The sequence below is a fragment of the Diabrotica virgifera genome, chromosome 2, assembly GCF_917563875.1.
Source record: "Diabrotica virgifera virgifera chromosome 2, PGI_DIABVI_V3a".
Lineage (NCBI taxonomy): Eukaryota > Metazoa > Arthropoda > Insecta > Coleoptera > Chrysomelidae > Diabrotica > Diabrotica virgifera.
Genome location: NC_065444.1, coordinates 198,486,712 through 198,505,196, shown reverse-complemented (window position 1 = coordinate 198,505,196; position 18,485 = coordinate 198,486,712). Strand labels below are relative to the sequence as shown.

Genomic DNA, 18,485 nt, shown 5'->3' with positions numbered 1-18,485 from the left:
TCGAAAAACTGTCGCATTATTTTCAATTTATTCTCACTCTCTTGTGATATTATACCCGATAATTTTTGATAATATCCCGTCGTCAAGTATATTACGTCAGATGCCCTTCGTTGCTACGAAAAAAAGTGATAACTTTCAACCGTCAAATATTTATAACAACTGTGTGTTTAATTGTACTAATTTGTACTTACATAAATAAATTACAATAAAATTTTGGTTTTGAACAGTTTTATTCATGAAATAATCGCAACAAATTGCACTCGATCTCTAAAATTATTATCGAATTTTTCCCGAGTGACACTTTGACATAAATGTCAAAATTAAAACTGTCAAAGTGTCACTCGGGAAAAATTAGATAATTTTAGAGCTCTTGTGCAATTACTACTGAATATCATTCTTCGTGCTACAATGCTTTTTAAGTTAAAAGGGGCTTGATTGAACAAGGGTACCCAAATAAATTATTTATTAAAATTGTATATCGTAATTTCTCTCAAATTTCTATAAATGAATGATAATGAATTCACATGACTAGAAATAATTTGCTGCCAAAATAAATTGATAAGTTTAAATTTGAAGTTACGATTGCAATTTATTATGAATTATTGTCAAAAGTGACAGTTTTTAGTCTCTATAGCTTGGACTATAATAATCTTAAATGGCAATGTCTTCATATACGTATTATTAAGGGTAGATAGGGAATATAGAGCAAAAAGTCGATCAATGGTCTATCTATCTCTTTTAACCAAGCGATCCCGCGCATGTGACAGACAAAGATGGCTAAACCACTCAATCCATAATATTGGCGTTAGACCTCGATATGCACAGAGCGGTCCATACTATGCCTAATCTACTAGTTAGAATGTATTACTTACAGTGAGGTACCTAAATGATGTTGAGATAAATCGAAAGATATCGATTGTAATTGATCGTAGAAACTTTTAACATAGAATAATCACCCGTTATTGAAATGTCAAAAATTATTTTTTTAAATTGTCCGACTACGAAATCTACTCCTTATTTTTTTTTCCGACAACAGTCATTCTTTGTCAGGAATAATTTACTTAATTAAATTTCGTTTTTGTCGGAAAGCTATTTATCACCAGCAATTTTATCTATATCTTACATTTTTAGAATGTCGGACTAAGAAAACTTCCCATTAATTTTGTCGGACAGAACTTCCAATTGATTTTTTAACCTTTCATTAAACTTTCATGCAAAAATCAGACTGCTATTTATCACCAACATAATTCCTGTGATGTGACATGTTCTACGTGTCGGACTCGTTAAAATGCCCAACATTTTTGTCGGCCAAACATTTTTTCATATAATATACAGGGTGTTTCATTAATAATTGTCCATATAGTAACTGGAGAAACCTTAGCACAAAATACGAAGATTTAACCTAAAACACTTAAGTAAAATGTGGTTCCTTACTGAGTTACAGGGTGTTTTATCTAAAAATTTAAAAACTATTTTTGGTCAGCATTTTAAAATTATTCAACGTATCCTTTTCATACTTGACAGAAAGTGCGACTACTATACACTCTACTAAATTATGATAAACAAACGTTTATATCTACTACCAGAGTCGTACGACAGGGGATAGTGAATGGTTGACCCTTCTCAAATTCTACGCCACTGGAGGAATTACTATTTTAGTGCCATTTTTAGATTTTCCAATACTTTCTACGTAAATAATATACTCTTCATTGGTAACGATAAAGTCATTAGTTTTCGAGATATTTGAAGTTAAATATGAAAAGGCACAGTTATTTTGATTAATTTATGATATGATTCAATGATTAAAATTTAAAAATTATTTGTACCCAGTACTTTAAAATTATTTGGCGTATCCTTATCATACTTGGCAGAAAGTGTAGGTACTGTACACCCTACTAAATTAAGATAAATAAACGTTTCTAGCTACTACCAGAGGCGTACGACAGGGGCTAGTGGCTGGTTGACCCTTCCCAAATTCTACGCCACTGAGGAAATTGCTTTTTGGTGTAATTTTTTGATTTTCCAATACTTTTTATGTAAATAATATACTCTTAATTCGTAACGATCAAATGATTAGTTTTCGAGATATTTAAAATTAAAAATGAAGCGACACAATACATTAATCAAAATAACCGTGTCGTTTCATTTTTAACTTCAAAGATCTCGAAAACTAATGACTTTATCGTTACGAATGAAGAGTATATTATTTTCATAGAAAGTATTGGAGAATCCAAAAATTGAACTAAAATAGTAATTCCGCCAGTGGCGTAGAATTTGGAAAGAGTCAACCATTCACTTTCCCCCGTGCGTCGTAAGCCTCTGGTAATAGCTAGAAACGTTTGTTTAACATAATTTAGTAGTTTGTACACTACCTTTACTTCCTGCCAAGTATGAAAGGGATACGTCGAATAGTTTTAAAATGCTGAACAAAAATAGTTTTTAAATTTTTAGATAAAACACTCTGTAACTTAGTAAGGAACCACATTTTATTTAAGTGTTTTAGGTTAAATCTTCGTATTTTGTGCTAAGGTTTCTCCATTTACTATATGGACAATTATTAAAGAAACACCCTGTATAACATTGGCTATTGAATAAATTTAAAAACAACTTGCTATTTTTCAGAATCATAAACTTGTCAGGACGACACGTTTATCATGCCCCACAATTTAAACTTCCCCTGTTCCAGTGTTCCCGTGCATCAAAGTTTGTCCGACTAGACACCGTTAAGCTATTAACAAATTTTCAGCTTGCTATCAATCAACTTTTCTTTCTTACGCGGGATCCAGGTCTAACATGGATATGAATGTGGATGTGCATGTTTGTTACATTGATTTTTAAAAAGCATTTCACAAAGTACAACACGAAAAATTAGTCCAAATTCTAAAGACAATTCTAATAACAAACCTTTACTGGAAGAAAACGAACAGGGAAGTATTGCGGGAAATGGACTAAGAATACGAAATAATCAACACCATAAAAATAAGAAAGTTACAATATCTGGGACACGTAATGAGGGGTCAGCGATATAAAATACCTACTACGACTGATATTACAGGTAAAAATAAGAGGATGCAGGAGTATAGGAAGAAGCAGATCTTCGTGGCTGAAAAATTTAAGGCACTGGTTTAAATGCAGTTCCATAGAACTTTTCGGAACAGCGGTATTTCGGAATTTTTATATCATTTTTATAGCAAATTGAACGGAGTGATATTCCGTCAGAGGAGAAAGTTATAATAGGAGGTGATTTCAATGCACATGTGGGCCAAGCCAAGGCAGGATATGAAGCAATACATGGGGATTAGGCTTTGGAACTAGAAATGAAGCTGGAGATGACATACGTGAATGCAATTACTGCAAGGTAATAGTTAGTGAGACAGTAAGCCAACAACATAAGCTACTTGTTCTGGACATCGAAGTAAAAAACGAAACTAAACAAAAATATTGGAGAGCACCACAAAAAATCAAGTGGTGGCTGCTAAAAGATGAGAAAGAAGGTCTATTCAGGAGAAGAATAGTAGAAAAAATATGTTGGAACATGAAAGGAAGCCCTAATACAATTTGGAGAAAAATGGCCAGTAGTATTAGAGATACTGCTATTTAAATACTTGAGAAAACGTCAGGAAAAAAGTTTGAGGATAAAGAGACTTAGTGGTGGTCAAACGAAGTATGTACAAGGAAAAATAAAAGAGAAGAGAAAATTATATACAAAGTGGCAAGAAACCAGATCCGACACAGATCTTCAAAACTATATGGTGGCGAAACAGGAAGCGAAAGTAGCAGCAGCAAAAGCCAAAGCAGAAGCGTATTCAAACCTATACGATCAACTTGATACCAGGGAAGGCGAAACGAAGATATATAAAATAGCCAAACAGAGAGCAAAGAAAGCAAAATATTTTAATCAGATTAAATGTATCCGAGATGAAAATAATAAAATACTAGTTCACGAAAAGGATGTCAAAAAGAGATGGAAAAAGTACTTTGACAGCTTATTAAATGAATTATTTGACAGACAGCCTGTAGAGTCAACCGAGACAGTAGCAGCAATGGTCACCAAAATAACAAACGAGGAAGTAGCTCACTATTAAAAAGCGCAAACTGCAATACTTGGGACATATAATGAGGGGACAAAAGTACCAGCTACTACAATTAATTATTCAGGGAAAAATAATAGGTAAAAGATCCATTGGCAGAAGAAAACATTCATGGTTGAAGAATTTAAGAGATTGGTACAAGTGCAGCAGCTGCCAATTATTTAGATCTACGGTATCAAAAATACGCATAGCCTTGATGATAGCCAAACTTCGGAACGAGGACGGCACCTGAAGAAGAAGAAGAAGAAGTAGCTCAAGCGCTTCAAAAAATAAAGAAAGGAAAAGCGGTAGGACCAGATTACCAGATGATATTCCTGGGGAAGTATGGAGAGCATTGGGAGAGACAGGAACAAGGTGGCTAGCAGGTCTATTTAATAGAATTATGGAAGTTGGGCAAATGCCAGACGAATGGAGAAGCAGTATACTGGTACCTGTTTACAAAAACAAGGGAGATATACAACAATGTACAAACTACAGGGCTATAAAACTGCTTAGCCACACCATGAAAATATGGGAAAGAGTAATTGATAGACGGATACGTGAAGAGACCGAAATATCCGAGAATCAATTTGGCTTTATGCAGGGCAGATCAACAACAGATGCAATTTTCATTATAAGGCAGTTGATGGAAAAATACAGGAGTAAAGAAAGAAACGCTCATATGGTATTCACTGACCTTGAGAAAGCATATGATAGAGTTCCGCAAGAGATTCTGTGGTGGGCACTCAATAAGAAAGGACTCCCTGGTGAATATGTAAAGATTGTGAGGGATATGTATGAGGGAGTCACGACTAGTGTTAGAGACATGTGTGGGAGAGACTGATAAATTTCATGTGAAAGTAGAATTGCACCAAGGATCTGTGCTTAGTCCGTATTTATTCTCATTAGTTTTGGACCACATAACAGCGAAACTACAGGGTAACATTCCATGGTGCTTAATGTATGCTGATGATGTCGTGTTAGTAGGAAATAGTAAAAGAAACTTAGAACAAAAACTGGAACAGTGGAGGCAAGCTCTGGAGGAAAAAGGTTTAAAACTTAGTAGGACAAAAACAGAGTATTTGGAATGTTCATTTAAAGATGGAGTTACTACAAATAAAATAGTATCTTTGGATGGTGAACTGATTGTAAAAAGCAATTAGTATAGTATAGTTGATCCAAAAGATGGCATAACCTAGACATCCAAAGTGAAAGTTATCCTTCAACACCAAATTGGTCTATATGGTCCACACAATGTCCAGAAAAAAGTCACACCATTTTGAGCGTCGGGTTTGGGGGGGGAGAGGGGGGGAGAAATCGGTAAATTCGTAGTTTTTTAAGTTTTTCGCTAATATTTCTAAAACTCTGCGGTTTAGCATGAACAACCCTCTATACAAAATTGTTCTACATTAAATTTGAAATAAAAAAGGCCCTATGCATAATCTTTCTAAAATGAATGGTTCAAAAGTTACGGAGGTAGTATAGTATAACTGGTCCAAAAAAAGTCCTAACCCAAACATCCAAAGTAAAAGTTTTCCTCCAACACCAAAATGTTCTATATGGTCCACATATTGTTCAGTAAAAAGTTACACCATTTTGAGCGTCCGGTTTGGGAGGGAGATGGGAGAGAAGCCGGTAAATTAGTAGTTTTTTTAAGTTTTTCGTCAATATTTCTAAAACTATGCTTTAGCGTAAACAATGTTATATAGAAAAATGTTCTACGTAAAATTTAAAACAAAAAATGTTCTATACATAATTGTTATAAAATCAACGGTTCCAGAGTTACGGAGGGTGAAAAGTCGACGTTTTCGATACTTTTTATATTTTTTTGGGCAATATTTATGATATAACTATACCAAAAACCCAGACATCCAAAGTGAAAGTTATCCTCCAGCACCAAATTGTTCTATATGGTCCACATAATGTTCAGAAAAAAGTCACACCATTTTGAGCGTCGGGTTTGGGGGGGTAGAGGGGGGAGAAATCGGTAAATATAAAAAGTATTGAAAACCTCCACTTTTCAGCCTCCGTAACTCTGGAACCGTTGATTTTATAACAATTATGTATAGAACCTTTTTTGTTTTAAATTTTATGTAGAATATTTTTCTATAGAACATTCCTTACGCTAAAGCATAGTTTTAGAAATATTGACGAAAAACCTAAAAAAACTACTAATTTACCGACTTCTCCCCCATCTCCCCCCCAAACCGGACGCTCAAAATGGTGGGGGACACTTTTTACTGAACAATATGTGGACCATATAGAACAATTTGGTGTTGAAGGAAAACTTTTACTTTTGATGTCTGGGTTAGGCCTTGTTTTGGACCAATTCGCCCTTGTGCGTGCAAACAGAGATAAGTCCAAAATTGCCATTTTGAGATATAAATGTTTAAAGATTTTTATGAATTTATAAGAAAATTTTAAATGAAACAACTTAAATCTAATTAAAGATGAATTAAAAACTTTATTTAATTTTACAAACTAAAAGAAAATATTAAACTGTAATTTTGAAAATCATTATAACATGAGAAAAAAAAATAGTTATATCCAAATGCACAAAACTTTAGCGTACATAATCCTATCTGCACTAATCTTCATCTAGTATATAACATTATCTTCCTCCTCTTCTGAACAGTAGTCTGCAACATCGCTCTGTGTAGGTAAGTTTTTATAGAAATCGTGAAATACGTCATCTATGTATGGTAATAAATCCATTAGATTATTTTTTTTTTTGAAGAAATTGGATTTGGATATTTACATTTTGGTAGATTTAATGGAGGAGATGAGAAACCTCTTCTAAGAAAATTCATTGTTTTAAATGGTTCATCCTCTTTGTAACTATTTTTATATGAAAACAGTCCAAATTCTTTTTGATATCTAATCCATTTAACATCTTTCCAAATAAAGCGGTTACCGTCATTATCTACCTTTCTTACTTGTAATGAACTCTTTAGTAAACTTGCAAAATCAATAAAATCATTTCTAGTCATTTCTTGAACCTTAAAGGGATATATTTTACCACACAGTCGAACAAGTTGATACCAGTCTCTTGGATGTTCAATTCGGCTTTTATATTTTTTCTTTTTTTTTCAATTATCAAATGGTCGCTATCACACTCCATTCTTGTGTGTCCTGGAATTAAAAATTTATGATCTAATGTATCGAGACTAGAATTAACCATTAAGACCATAAACATTGCAATGAGATGTGAGTTTTTATTCTGCCCTCCACAAGTGTCCGAATACAATGTTATTTTTCTTACTTTTGGTGGGATTTCTAAGAACTCTTTATACAAACAAGAAGCTATTTGATTGGCTCCACGACCAGAAATGGTTTCATACCACATACAACAAGTAGTTTTGTTATTACCACAATCATGAATTGTAAGGTTGTACGTCCATAGTTGCCTTTTATAAAAACCTATTGAAGTGTTTAGGCTGGGCGTGGGTAAACACTGCTGCAAATCAAAAGCAAAAACTCTCTGGGTCTTGTCATCTTGACAAATTATTTTATCTTTTCTTTTTGCTGCATATGCAGCTTCTACTTCTTCTTGATGCCGATTTAGTTCTCTTCTTATTTTTTCCTTTTGTTCTTCTTTCTTTTCATTCACTATAGTGTTATGTAGTAACTTGTCACAAGTTTGACATGTATCCTTTTACTATATTTTTTTATTGAAATGTTCATTGTATGAAAAATAGTCTCATATATCTTTCTATTTACGGGACTTTGAGGTTGGATTCAAGCTTTATATTCATCATACATTCTGGTTAATGTATAAAAAGAAGGTAAAAACGTCTATCTCTAGTTTTTTCACGACAATAATGACTTTTTTAACTATTTATAATGGGAAATAAGCCACAATATTATTAAAAAATGATTTTTATTAACGTTTCGACGCCCAAATCGGGTGCCGTTGTCAAAATACAAAATACTATTGATAATGACTTTTGTATGTAGGTATAAGACCTTTTGCTTTATCATGTCAATTCTGTCTGAACTTATTTTATTCGCAGGTATATGGCTTCCTCTTTTATCTTCTTTTGTTATAGCCAAAAAGCTAGTATTTGTAATAACATTTTCTATAAACTTATTCGACAAATCAAATGTTTTTTGAAAGCACTGTTTACAAACTTCAACGAGCTCACCAGCGATCTTGAAGTGATACTGATAGCTTGTTTTTGATGAATTAAGTTTCATTGTCTTTTTTTCCTGTCTCAAAATAAGACTTGAACAGTAAGCAACCCTTTTATTATAACCCAAATGGTAATACAAATAGACTTAACTCCATTGGCACTGACCGACATTATAGTGTCAATAGAGTCTATTTGACATACATTTCTTGAACACATTTCAAAATGAGTTATCTTCAGTATCACTAATAAGTTTTGCTCGTAAACGTAAACAACAGAGATAAATCCTTTTGCCCAATAAAATTTCGATCGAAAACATGTTCATTTATGAAGTTATCTCCATTTGTATATTTTCAGACTTAACTCCGTTTGCACGCGCAAGAGCGAATTATACTATACTACCTCCGTAACTTTGGAACCGTTCATTTTAGAGGGGTTATGCATAGGGCCTTTTTTATTTCAAATTTAATGTAGAACAATTTTGTGTAGAGGGTTGTTCACGCTAAACCGCTTAGTTTTAGAAATATTGACGAAAAAACCTAAAAAACTACGAATTTGCAGATTTCTCCCCCCCTCTCCCCCCCCCCCCCAAACCCGACGCTCAAAATGGTGTGACTTTCTTCTGAACATTATGTGGACCATATAGAACAATTTGGTGTTGGAGAATAACTTTCAGTTTTGATGTCTGGGTTTGGGTCTAACTATACTTTTATATTTGGGTAAAACTAAATAGTTTTAAGTACCTGGGATCGGTATTACAGAGTAATGGAGAAATAGATGGAGATGCATGCAGTAGAATTAGGGATGGATGGATGAAGTGGAAAGAAGCGAGTGGTGTGTTGTGTGACAGAAAAATTCCATTGAAGCTGAAGGGAAAATTCTATAAAACAGCCATAAGACCGGCTATGATGTACGGAACTGAATGTTGGGCAGTGAAGAAGAAAGAGGAACAACGAATGCATGTGGCGGAAATGAGAATACAAAAATAGACGGTTTAGTTTTGATTTAAATCTGTCTCCTGCCATCCCCCGATAGCGCTATTTCTAGGTCTACCTTTTGTCAAGGAGGCTATGCAAGAAGACAAATTTAAATCAAAACTTCCGTAGTTCTCGGTATACAATAAAACTATTTATACCGGAGTAAGGTTAGAACGCCCTCTAACGGGGAATAAGTGAAATAAATGGCGACTCGATTCTAGTTTTCTGTTGACCTAGATATCAAAATATCAACAGGCACCGCTGGGAAATATTCCAAAAATGCGGTTCAGAGAAACTATATGAAACGAGTCTTTGTACTCTTATACAGAGTATGGCATTAGTAAAAATACAAAAATAGACGGTTTAGTTTTGATTTAAATCTGTCTCCTGCCATCCCCCGATAGCGCTATTTCTAGGTCTACCTTTTGTCAAGGAGGCTATGCAAGAAGACAAATTTAAATCAAAACTTCCGTAGTTCTCGGTATACAATAAAACTATTTATACCGGAGTAAGGTTAGAACGCCCTCTAACGGGGAATAAGTGAAATAAATGGCGACTCGATTCTGGAAATGAGAATGCTTAGATGGATGAGTGGAGTGACAAAGAAGGATAAAATTATAAATGAGTATATTAGGGGAAGTCTAGGTGTGGCACCAATTGATGCCAAAATGAGAGAGCATAGGTTAAGATGGTTTGGTCATGTTCAACGTCGAGACGTTAATCACCCAATACGAAGAATAGCTGAAGTGCAGATTCCTGGAAGGAGTAGGAGAGGAAGACCAAAGAAGACCTAGGGGGAGACGATAAGGCAGGACATGTTGGTAAAGGGGATTGACATTGATATGACCCAAGATAGAATTGTGTGGAGAAATGCAATTAGGGAAGCCGACCCCGCATAGGGATAAGGCAAAGAGAATGATGAATTTTATAGCAAATTGAAATAATTTGATCACAAATATAAATTAATTTTTGACTTACCTGAGCTAAAATTCTATCCAACTGGGAATCAGTGTTTTCTAAAGTTTCCTGTATTTTATAAGTCAAGGCCGCAACACAACTAAAATGTCTATACTGGGTAGCTATTTTCTGACATCGTTTTAATTCAGTGATAGCTCTGACAAAGTCTTCTTCCATTATCATTTCCTGGCATCTTTTCTCAAAGCTATGCTATAAAAGTAAAACAAGAAATCATTACAAAGTCAGGCAGTGGTTTTTGTAGACATATGAAACGAATACGATATTTGGTTGTTATCTCTACATCGTCTTAAAAATCAGATTGAATTTTGGCAGTGTGCCAGTTTCTCGTATTTAAGACGATGTAGAGATAACAACCTAATACCAAAGGGCTTGAGGTTACGGCCAGCATACCCAAGCAAAAGACTTCAGAATACGATGTTGTGATTAATAAAACGCAGTGTATTTTAAATTCGCGATGTTAAGTCACAACGACAACTAGCTTTGAGGGGTTTTTTGTGTTTTTTGACCGATATGGGCATATGCTCCATCAATAGGGTTTTTCATAAATATATATATGGTTATTGCAACATCCCTGCGGAAACTACCCCTATCCCTGAAAATAAACTGCGGAAACTACCCCTATTCCTTGACGAGCATGTTTTTACGATTTTCTCATTACCTATGCATTTTTTTGAAACAAAACTTCTACAGAGTTAAAGACCACTATTTTCTCTAAAAAAAAAGGTCCTATGCATTTTTTTCGTTTTAGCAATCGTTACGACACAGTAGCGCCGTAAACCTCAGAAATGCTTTGGCGGGCTCCAGTTTTTGATTTTTTTTTCGTCACCTGTTCATTTTTATGTACTTATGATAAATAAAAGAACAAGCTGCCTCCTACACATTATGACCTATGTATATTTTACTTTCTTTGTACCCTAAAGCCACAGTGGTGGCCCAAAATCAATGTTTGCATATTTTCTTAATTTTCGTTTTTTTTTGGGTGGATCCGGGGAAAACATGTGGGTGCATTATACAAATTTGTAAATAACATTTGTACATGGGTAATCGCTGTAATTAAAAAATGGGCAATTGCCCTTAAATGAAACTCATACCAAAAAATCAGCCACTTGTTTGTGATTAATTGTCGCACGGTTTCTTCTTGAAATCGAGAAAAAGTTTGTCTCATAATTTTCGTATAAGCAACCGTTACGGCACAGTGGCGACGTAAACCTCAGAAATGCTTTGGCGGGCTCCAGTTTTTGTTTTTTTTTTCGTCACCTATTCATTTTATTCTATGCATACTTTACTTTTTTGCACGCTAAAGCCACAGTGATGGCCCAAAAACAATTTTTGATTATTTTCTTTATTAATTCTCCTTTTTTGGGGTGGTTGCGGGGAAAATATGGGGGTACATTATAAAAAATTTGTAAATAATACTTGTACATAAGTAATCGCTGAAAGTTTTTTTACTCTAGCATAAGCGGTTTAGATGGTATAAAAAGGGTTTTTTTTAATGTAACACCCTGTAATTAAGAAATGGGCAATTACCCTTAAATGAAACCTATACCAAAAAATCAGCCACTTATTTGTGATAAATTGCCGTAGGGTTTCTTCTTGATTCCCATTACAGTTAGGGAAAAATATATTTTTTTTAAAACATCTTTTTTAAAAAGTTGTCAACTTTGAGGCGCCACCCCCGCTAAACGGTGGATGATAGACATATGCTGTCGGGAAATAAATAGTAGTAAATATAGTCCTCTTCATATTTCTATTAAGGAAATTTTTTGCAAAACGTACAGGAAGGGCTACGTTTCGCAAAAACCACAATTTATCCACTTTAAAGGGATGAAAAGGGGCGTTCCGGGGCGAAGTATTTCAAGAAAACTTAGTGTCATAATAAGCACCCCTTGATATACCAAAAAAAAACGGACTTGTGTCCATTTTGCGAGGTTCAACCTCTGTTTCCTGCACTAACAATGCAAATGCTGTCAGATTTGGGTGTCCCACATGATATACCTATGTTTTGCAGGATATACCGAAATCTAGAGGAGATAGAAAAAAATAGTTAAGATGTCATGACTTCTTTTTAACGGTTGCCCAATCAAATCGTCAATAACTCATCTATATAATTCATCAATGGCTCTCCACTTTAGCGAGATACAAGGCGATTATCGAAAAATGCCAAAAAACAATGGGATTATAGATCTCCTTTATTACGAAGAATTTTAAAAATATGGGTTCAATGCCGCAAGTTTGCAGACCGCAGTTAGTTATAATATTCAGGTACTGTGACATAGCAGAATTTTCGGAAAACAGCATTTTTGGACCCATTTAGTGCCTTCAAAATTGAACACGATTACTTTATGACTTAGCAGCAACAATAAAAACTTAAATAATAACTTAAGTTTATGTGGTGATTCTCATTGCATGCTTGACAGTGTACCTATAAGTACGTCCAAAAATTTTAAATTACACATGTGTAAAAAATTTAGAACTTTTATAAAATAAAGAAAAGTAGAAGCATTTCTATTATTATTGAACTATTACTCAGAACCACCACATTATGTACTCATTGAGTCGGGCAACTCAAGCATAAAATTGTATAAACCGGCATGCGTGTTATAAATACAGCTAGACATGGGGAATATACATTGAGATAATTGTGGCAACTGCGCTAACCTATGTTAGTTTAAGATTCTATTCGAGTACGAGTTTTGGTGCAATAGAGCTGTAGAACGAATATAATGAGTGAGTTTGGAAGCAACGCTGTCCATAAATAAATCAAAAACAAAGGTTATAATTCATTAAGTTATTAATTTTACTTTAATTTTTAAAATATTTCTAAACTAATTTCAAAATTAAACAGACATAGTTTTCCCATTTCCTCAGGCCAAAAATATGTGGCTTAAACATTGACATGTTTTGACATTTATTTGTGTCAGCTGAAATGAATTGTCAATTTTGAGGTTAATGCCCCTTAATGCCAACAACCTTATTGTCATCGAGAGAGCGCAGTTGCCATAATTGTCTCAATGTATACTCCTCATGTCCAGCCGAACGATTTACGTACTGTATCAGACAGTATTCTTTACAGTGCAAGTTGTATTTTATGCACTAGGGCAAAATAGTGACAAAATAACCATGCCACTATCTGATAATGATCATGCCACTGAATCTCAATTCCCCCACAATCATCTTAATTGCCATGCTTTAATTTATGGTAAACAAATTAAATTATGCCTATATAAACTTAGATAAAAACAAAACTAACGCTGATAAATAAAAGTGAGAAATTGCTGTGATTAAATATATGAAACAAAAAACAGCTCACGATAAAAAAATTATGTATCTAAAATATTTTTTTATTAATTACACTGGTCAAGATGAATGTCTGAGTCTAAGTTCTGTACCTCTGATTTTGATTACTTATGCCTAACTAAAGAAAGAAAAAATATTTTTATCTAATAAAGTTTGCTTTTGTACTTACCAAAACGAAATTACAAATTTTATGAAAAAGCTCTATTTTTTAATTTCAATTATTTTTAAAAGTAAACAAATTTTGAATTACATTTTTTTATTAACTATAATTATAAAAGACGGCATGTATAAAAACGATAAATACGAAAAACAATACAAATAAAACTTTAAACATGAACAGTTTTGGCATTTCTGCCAAAACACCCAATATTTATTTTTCATTATCTAAAGGTACAAAAGCAAACTTTATTTATTATTTATTGAGTTTCTGCAGAATTTTCGATTTATACAAACAGAAAATATTTACTAAAAAACAGACTCAAACAATTTTTTTTTGTTGACCAGTGTTATCTATTTAATTTATAAACAATCATTAATAACTGTTAGGTCATCTTCGTAATTTATTTACTGTAGTCATTATTTATACCAATAAGAAACATGGCAAAACATTAGAAATACTTATAATTTTTTCTATTGAATGTAACTGCATAACATGATATTAAGTAATAAATGTTTAAAAAATATTACATTAAATTATATATCTTTACAGTATATGAATTTCTGGTTTTTCCTATGAATACCTCAAGTGTAAAATTACTTAGTATGTACATACTTACATTGAATATAAATTACTTTTAAAATATTTCTATTTGATGCTATAATAAATTGAAATCACTTTACTTCATTATGTGGATTATTTTTATTCATCAATTTTAATTTTTCTGACAAAGAAATATTTGTGGAATTTAATAACACATCAACTCAACCAGCATTTTAAAAAATTTAGTTATCTAAATTTAAATATCTCATATATCTGAGGATATATGAGAACTTAGGCTCAGAACAAGAAGTTAAATAATGTAGAATGAAAAGGCCAGAAATTAATTTCTAAATATTGAGACAACTTTTCACCAGCTGAGTTCTTAAGGGGAAAGGCGCAAAATGTCGTCTGTCAAAACTTCAATGTGTTTTAAATGTATATATTTTTTCGAATACTGAGAAAACTAATAAGTATTCTTGGAAAATTCAAACACAGAATGAAAGATTATGTTATTACTGAAGGCCGAAAGTCCCTCAGAATAAATAAAAAGTTTCTTTTGAATAAAATATTTGCAATTAAAAATCCCACTAAATTTTGTCTTTTATTTTCACCCCTCTAACTTATTAAAATAAACATTATAGAAGTTTTCAGGGACTTTCAGCCCTCAGTAATAATGTAATCTTGCATTTTGGATTTAAATTTTTCAAAAACATTTAGTAGCTTTCTCAGGATTAAAAAAAAATGAATACATTTAAAACACATTGAAAATTTTGACAGGCGACATTTTGCGCCTTTCCCCTTAATCTAACTCTGTGATATTGCATGATAAAATGACCCTACTACATGGACATTGACAATTAGGTCCTTACGACATGACACCTGGAAAATTTTGAAATGTGGATATTTTGCTACTATATGGACTGATCATATTAGAAATGAAGAAGTATTAAGATATATGAATAGAGATCGTGGTCTTGTAGATATTATTAAAAAATGAAAAATTTTATGTTCTAAAAGAGATATCATATTTGTAATAAATAAGAATGGTGTTACACATGGTGGTATCCATAATTTAAGAAAAAATTGTAAAATTCACACAGTATATTCTCTCTTCCTCCTTCTATTTGGTTTCCAGTTTCCAAGTGCTCAGTGGTATTCTTATCTCGTCCATCCTTCACATATGTTCATACCAGAATAATTATCGTTTTTTTTTCTATTTCACCATTTAGTATCTCCTTCACAATAATCAGTTCTTCCTCTTCTCTCTCAGATTAACTTCTTATTATTATGCCATCTCCTTTAGAAGGGTAGCGATCCAAATGGCAATTGTAGTTTTGGAAACAGCCACACAAAAAAATTTTTGCAGATGAGCAGTCAAAACATCTTCTCAGGTTTTGTAGCCACGAGTTCTGGTCTCTTCCTAATGATCTTTTGCTCTGTCCTTTACCTTATAATATGATTTGAAGTAATTCATATTTTTTCCCTTTCAACACATGGCCCAAGTATTGTATTTTTCTTTTTTTTATTATTCTTAGTAATTCCTTTTGTTTGTTCATGCACGAAGTACCTCATTGTTAGAAACTTTGTGTACCCATGGAATTCTCAGCATCCATCTGTATATATACATCTCAAAGGCATATATTCTCTTTTGTGTTTCAGAGTCCATTGTCTAACTTTCACAGCCATACAGCAAGCCAGAAAACACATAACATCTGATCATTCGGATTCTGAGCTGGAGACTAAGGTCAAATCTTGTAAAAAATGTTTTCATGTTCATTAGTGTTTTCCTCGCTTGTTCGATTCTGGATAGGATTTATTTTTTAGGTTACACTGGCTGTTGACATTTGCTCCCAAATATTTTATGGATGTTACTTGCTCTATTATTTGTCCCTTGACATACTAGTATACATTTATTGGTGTCTTTGAGAATACTAAAATTTTAGTTTTGGAAACGTTTCTAAACCAAACATTTTCCTATGATGAACTGCTGCATTTATTATATTATTTTGTAGTTCTTCTGCGTTGCTTGCTATTAGGACGGTATCATCGGAGTAAGTACCTGATGTTCGTAAGCTAAAAAGGTTTCTAAAAAGTAGTATTCAGGTAAAAAGTAGTATAGGGAGCTAAAAATTTGACTGTGTTTTGACGTATGTACTTTCTAGTTCCCAAACTTAAATACGAATCCAGCCAATTGCAGATTTTACCATCTTGTCCCGCTATAGCCTTTACTAAATACAGTGGAGTCCCGGTAATCCAAAATAATTGGGACCGAACCCATTTTGGATTACCGAATTTTTCGGATTAAACAGATTTTTTAAAACACTCTTTTAATGAAAAATAACATAAAAAATATGCCTATCATTAAGTACAGTACTTTCGTTTTGAAAGCAATAAGAGCGTATGATAATAAGAAGGAAGTAATGAACCATTTAACATTTAATAGAAGAATACATTCAGCTGAGACGTATGATCAAACACCGTTTTTCAAGACAAAAAGTTGGAGTCAATAGCGGAAATTGAGTTGACTAATCAGTGATGAAGATAAATTACTGCTACTATTAGAAAAAACTCAAGAAAATAAATATAAAAGACATCATTTACTCGCTAGCAGAGGCTTGGGAATCTGTGAATGGGAAAGTTATAACAAACTCCTGGAAAAAAATTTGGCCAAGCCTTACTTACGAAGAAATGTCAGATCTAGAGGCTGAAGAAACCAATTTGTTAAGGGACCTTGTGCAAAATATTCCTGGATGTGAAGAGGTGAATAACAATGATGTAGAAGAATGGGTGCAAGCTGATGATGATGTCAACGAGATATATGATGAACAGGAAATCATTGAAATGGCTACAGAAGAAACTTCAAAGCCCTCTGATGAAAGTGATGAGGAATAAGATGTCAACAGCGAACAGCAGGTAACCCACACAGACGCTGTGGCTGCGCTAGATGTGGCACTACGCTACATAGAGCCATACACCAAACCGCCCTACCAGTGGATACCATGTTTTTAAAATGCTGGCGTAATTTAGCTTCGAGCGAGAGGAATTCTTCATTAAAGCAAAGAAATGTAACTGATTTTAAAAAAAAAGTAAAATCTGAAAGGTTTACTACAATTAAATATTTGAAATAATATTTGATTGTCATTTTTAGATATAAAAAGTAGTGGTTTTTAGAACAACTGCAAATTTATTTTCCCTAAATTTATTGCCAAATTCTGTTTCGGTTTAAGAGGATTTTCGGATTACCGAAGTTCGGATTAGCAGAACTCTATTGTATACGCAATTGATTCTAACTTAACACATTTTCTTTTAATTATGACATGTTTTTCTACTTACCAAATCCTTAATAGTATTTAAATTATTTAGCAAATTTTGAGCCATTTTTCGTTTTCTATAATTTGCCAAAATACCCAAACTGTCAGTAAATTGACTTGCAGCTACTTTTAACTCCTTTCTGCTACTTCTACACAACTCCAAGGTTTCTTTAACATTATCTAAAATTTCGGTCATCTTTTCAAATTCGCCATTACAACCTGTTTGATGCTCCAATATCAATTGCAACACTTTCTTGGAGACTACTTGATGCTGCTGTTTCAATTTTTTGAAATCTCTTTGAATTTGGTCACAATCAAGAGTTTCAGGTAATTTCTTAAACAAAAGTTAAATGTTAGTACCAAAAACACTCACTGTAAAGGCTCAGTTACATGATGCTAGTACAGTATACTCTCTCTATAACGAAAACGGATATTACGAGGTTTCGCTTATAATGAGGAACACCAGTGGCGTGCGGTGACATTTTCGGAAGAGGAAGCGATTCATTTAGGGTTTAACAAATATTTTCTTACGAGGGTCGAGATCAAAATATATACCTACTTAATAGGTATATACCTAATGTATTACCTGTTAACTTATATCGACTAAAAACAAGAACTACAAAAAATTAGGTATAGTGTTTAACCCAGTCTGAGAGACATGCACACGCCTTGAGAATGAGATTCGGGTGATACAAATTCATTGAGGCAAGGAGGATTTACTCTTATAAGCGGGCGTCACTCCATCCCGCCCCAATGCTTCATACTATCCACTTCCCCTCCGATAGCACTCTGATGCGCTATATGGGCTCTCTATCAGCAAAGTGCTTATTATGTGGGAGTCCTGGATACAAGGACTCACAAACGAAATCCTACCCCGATCAATGCAGGTTAATGACTATAGTGACTTAGTATATCATATATCTAGTGACTTATCATCGATCTGTACTGCTTGCAGGGTCGAGTCCCTGCTCCAGGCTTGGTTTCTTTAAACTTAAAAAGAAGAGTTCTATTCAAAATTGTTT

The 18,485-nt window shown here is 33.4% G+C and overlaps 2 protein-coding genes across 2 annotated transcripts in view; one reads left to right on the top strand and one right to left on the bottom strand.

Moving 5' to 3' along the window:
- Window positions 1–18,485, top strand: part of LOC114328104 (lanC-like protein 2) — a 114,530-nt gene that overhangs the window by 47,292 nt on the left and 48,753 nt on the right. The gene's annotated exons all lie outside the window — the stretch shown is intronic.
- LOC114328115 (syndetin) overlaps window positions 1–18,485 on the bottom strand; it is a 101,916-nt gene that overhangs the window by 78,519 nt on the left and 4,912 nt on the right. Inside the window, exons 3-4 of the mRNA XM_050644136.1 lie at window positions 17,486–17,797; window positions 10,156–10,344 (exon numbers count right to left, since the gene is read on the bottom strand). Coding sequence (XP_050500093.1) covers window positions 10,156–10,344; window positions 17,486–17,797 — 501 coding nt within the window. The remainder of the gene's footprint in view (window positions 1–10,155; window positions 10,345–17,485; window positions 17,798–18,485) is intronic.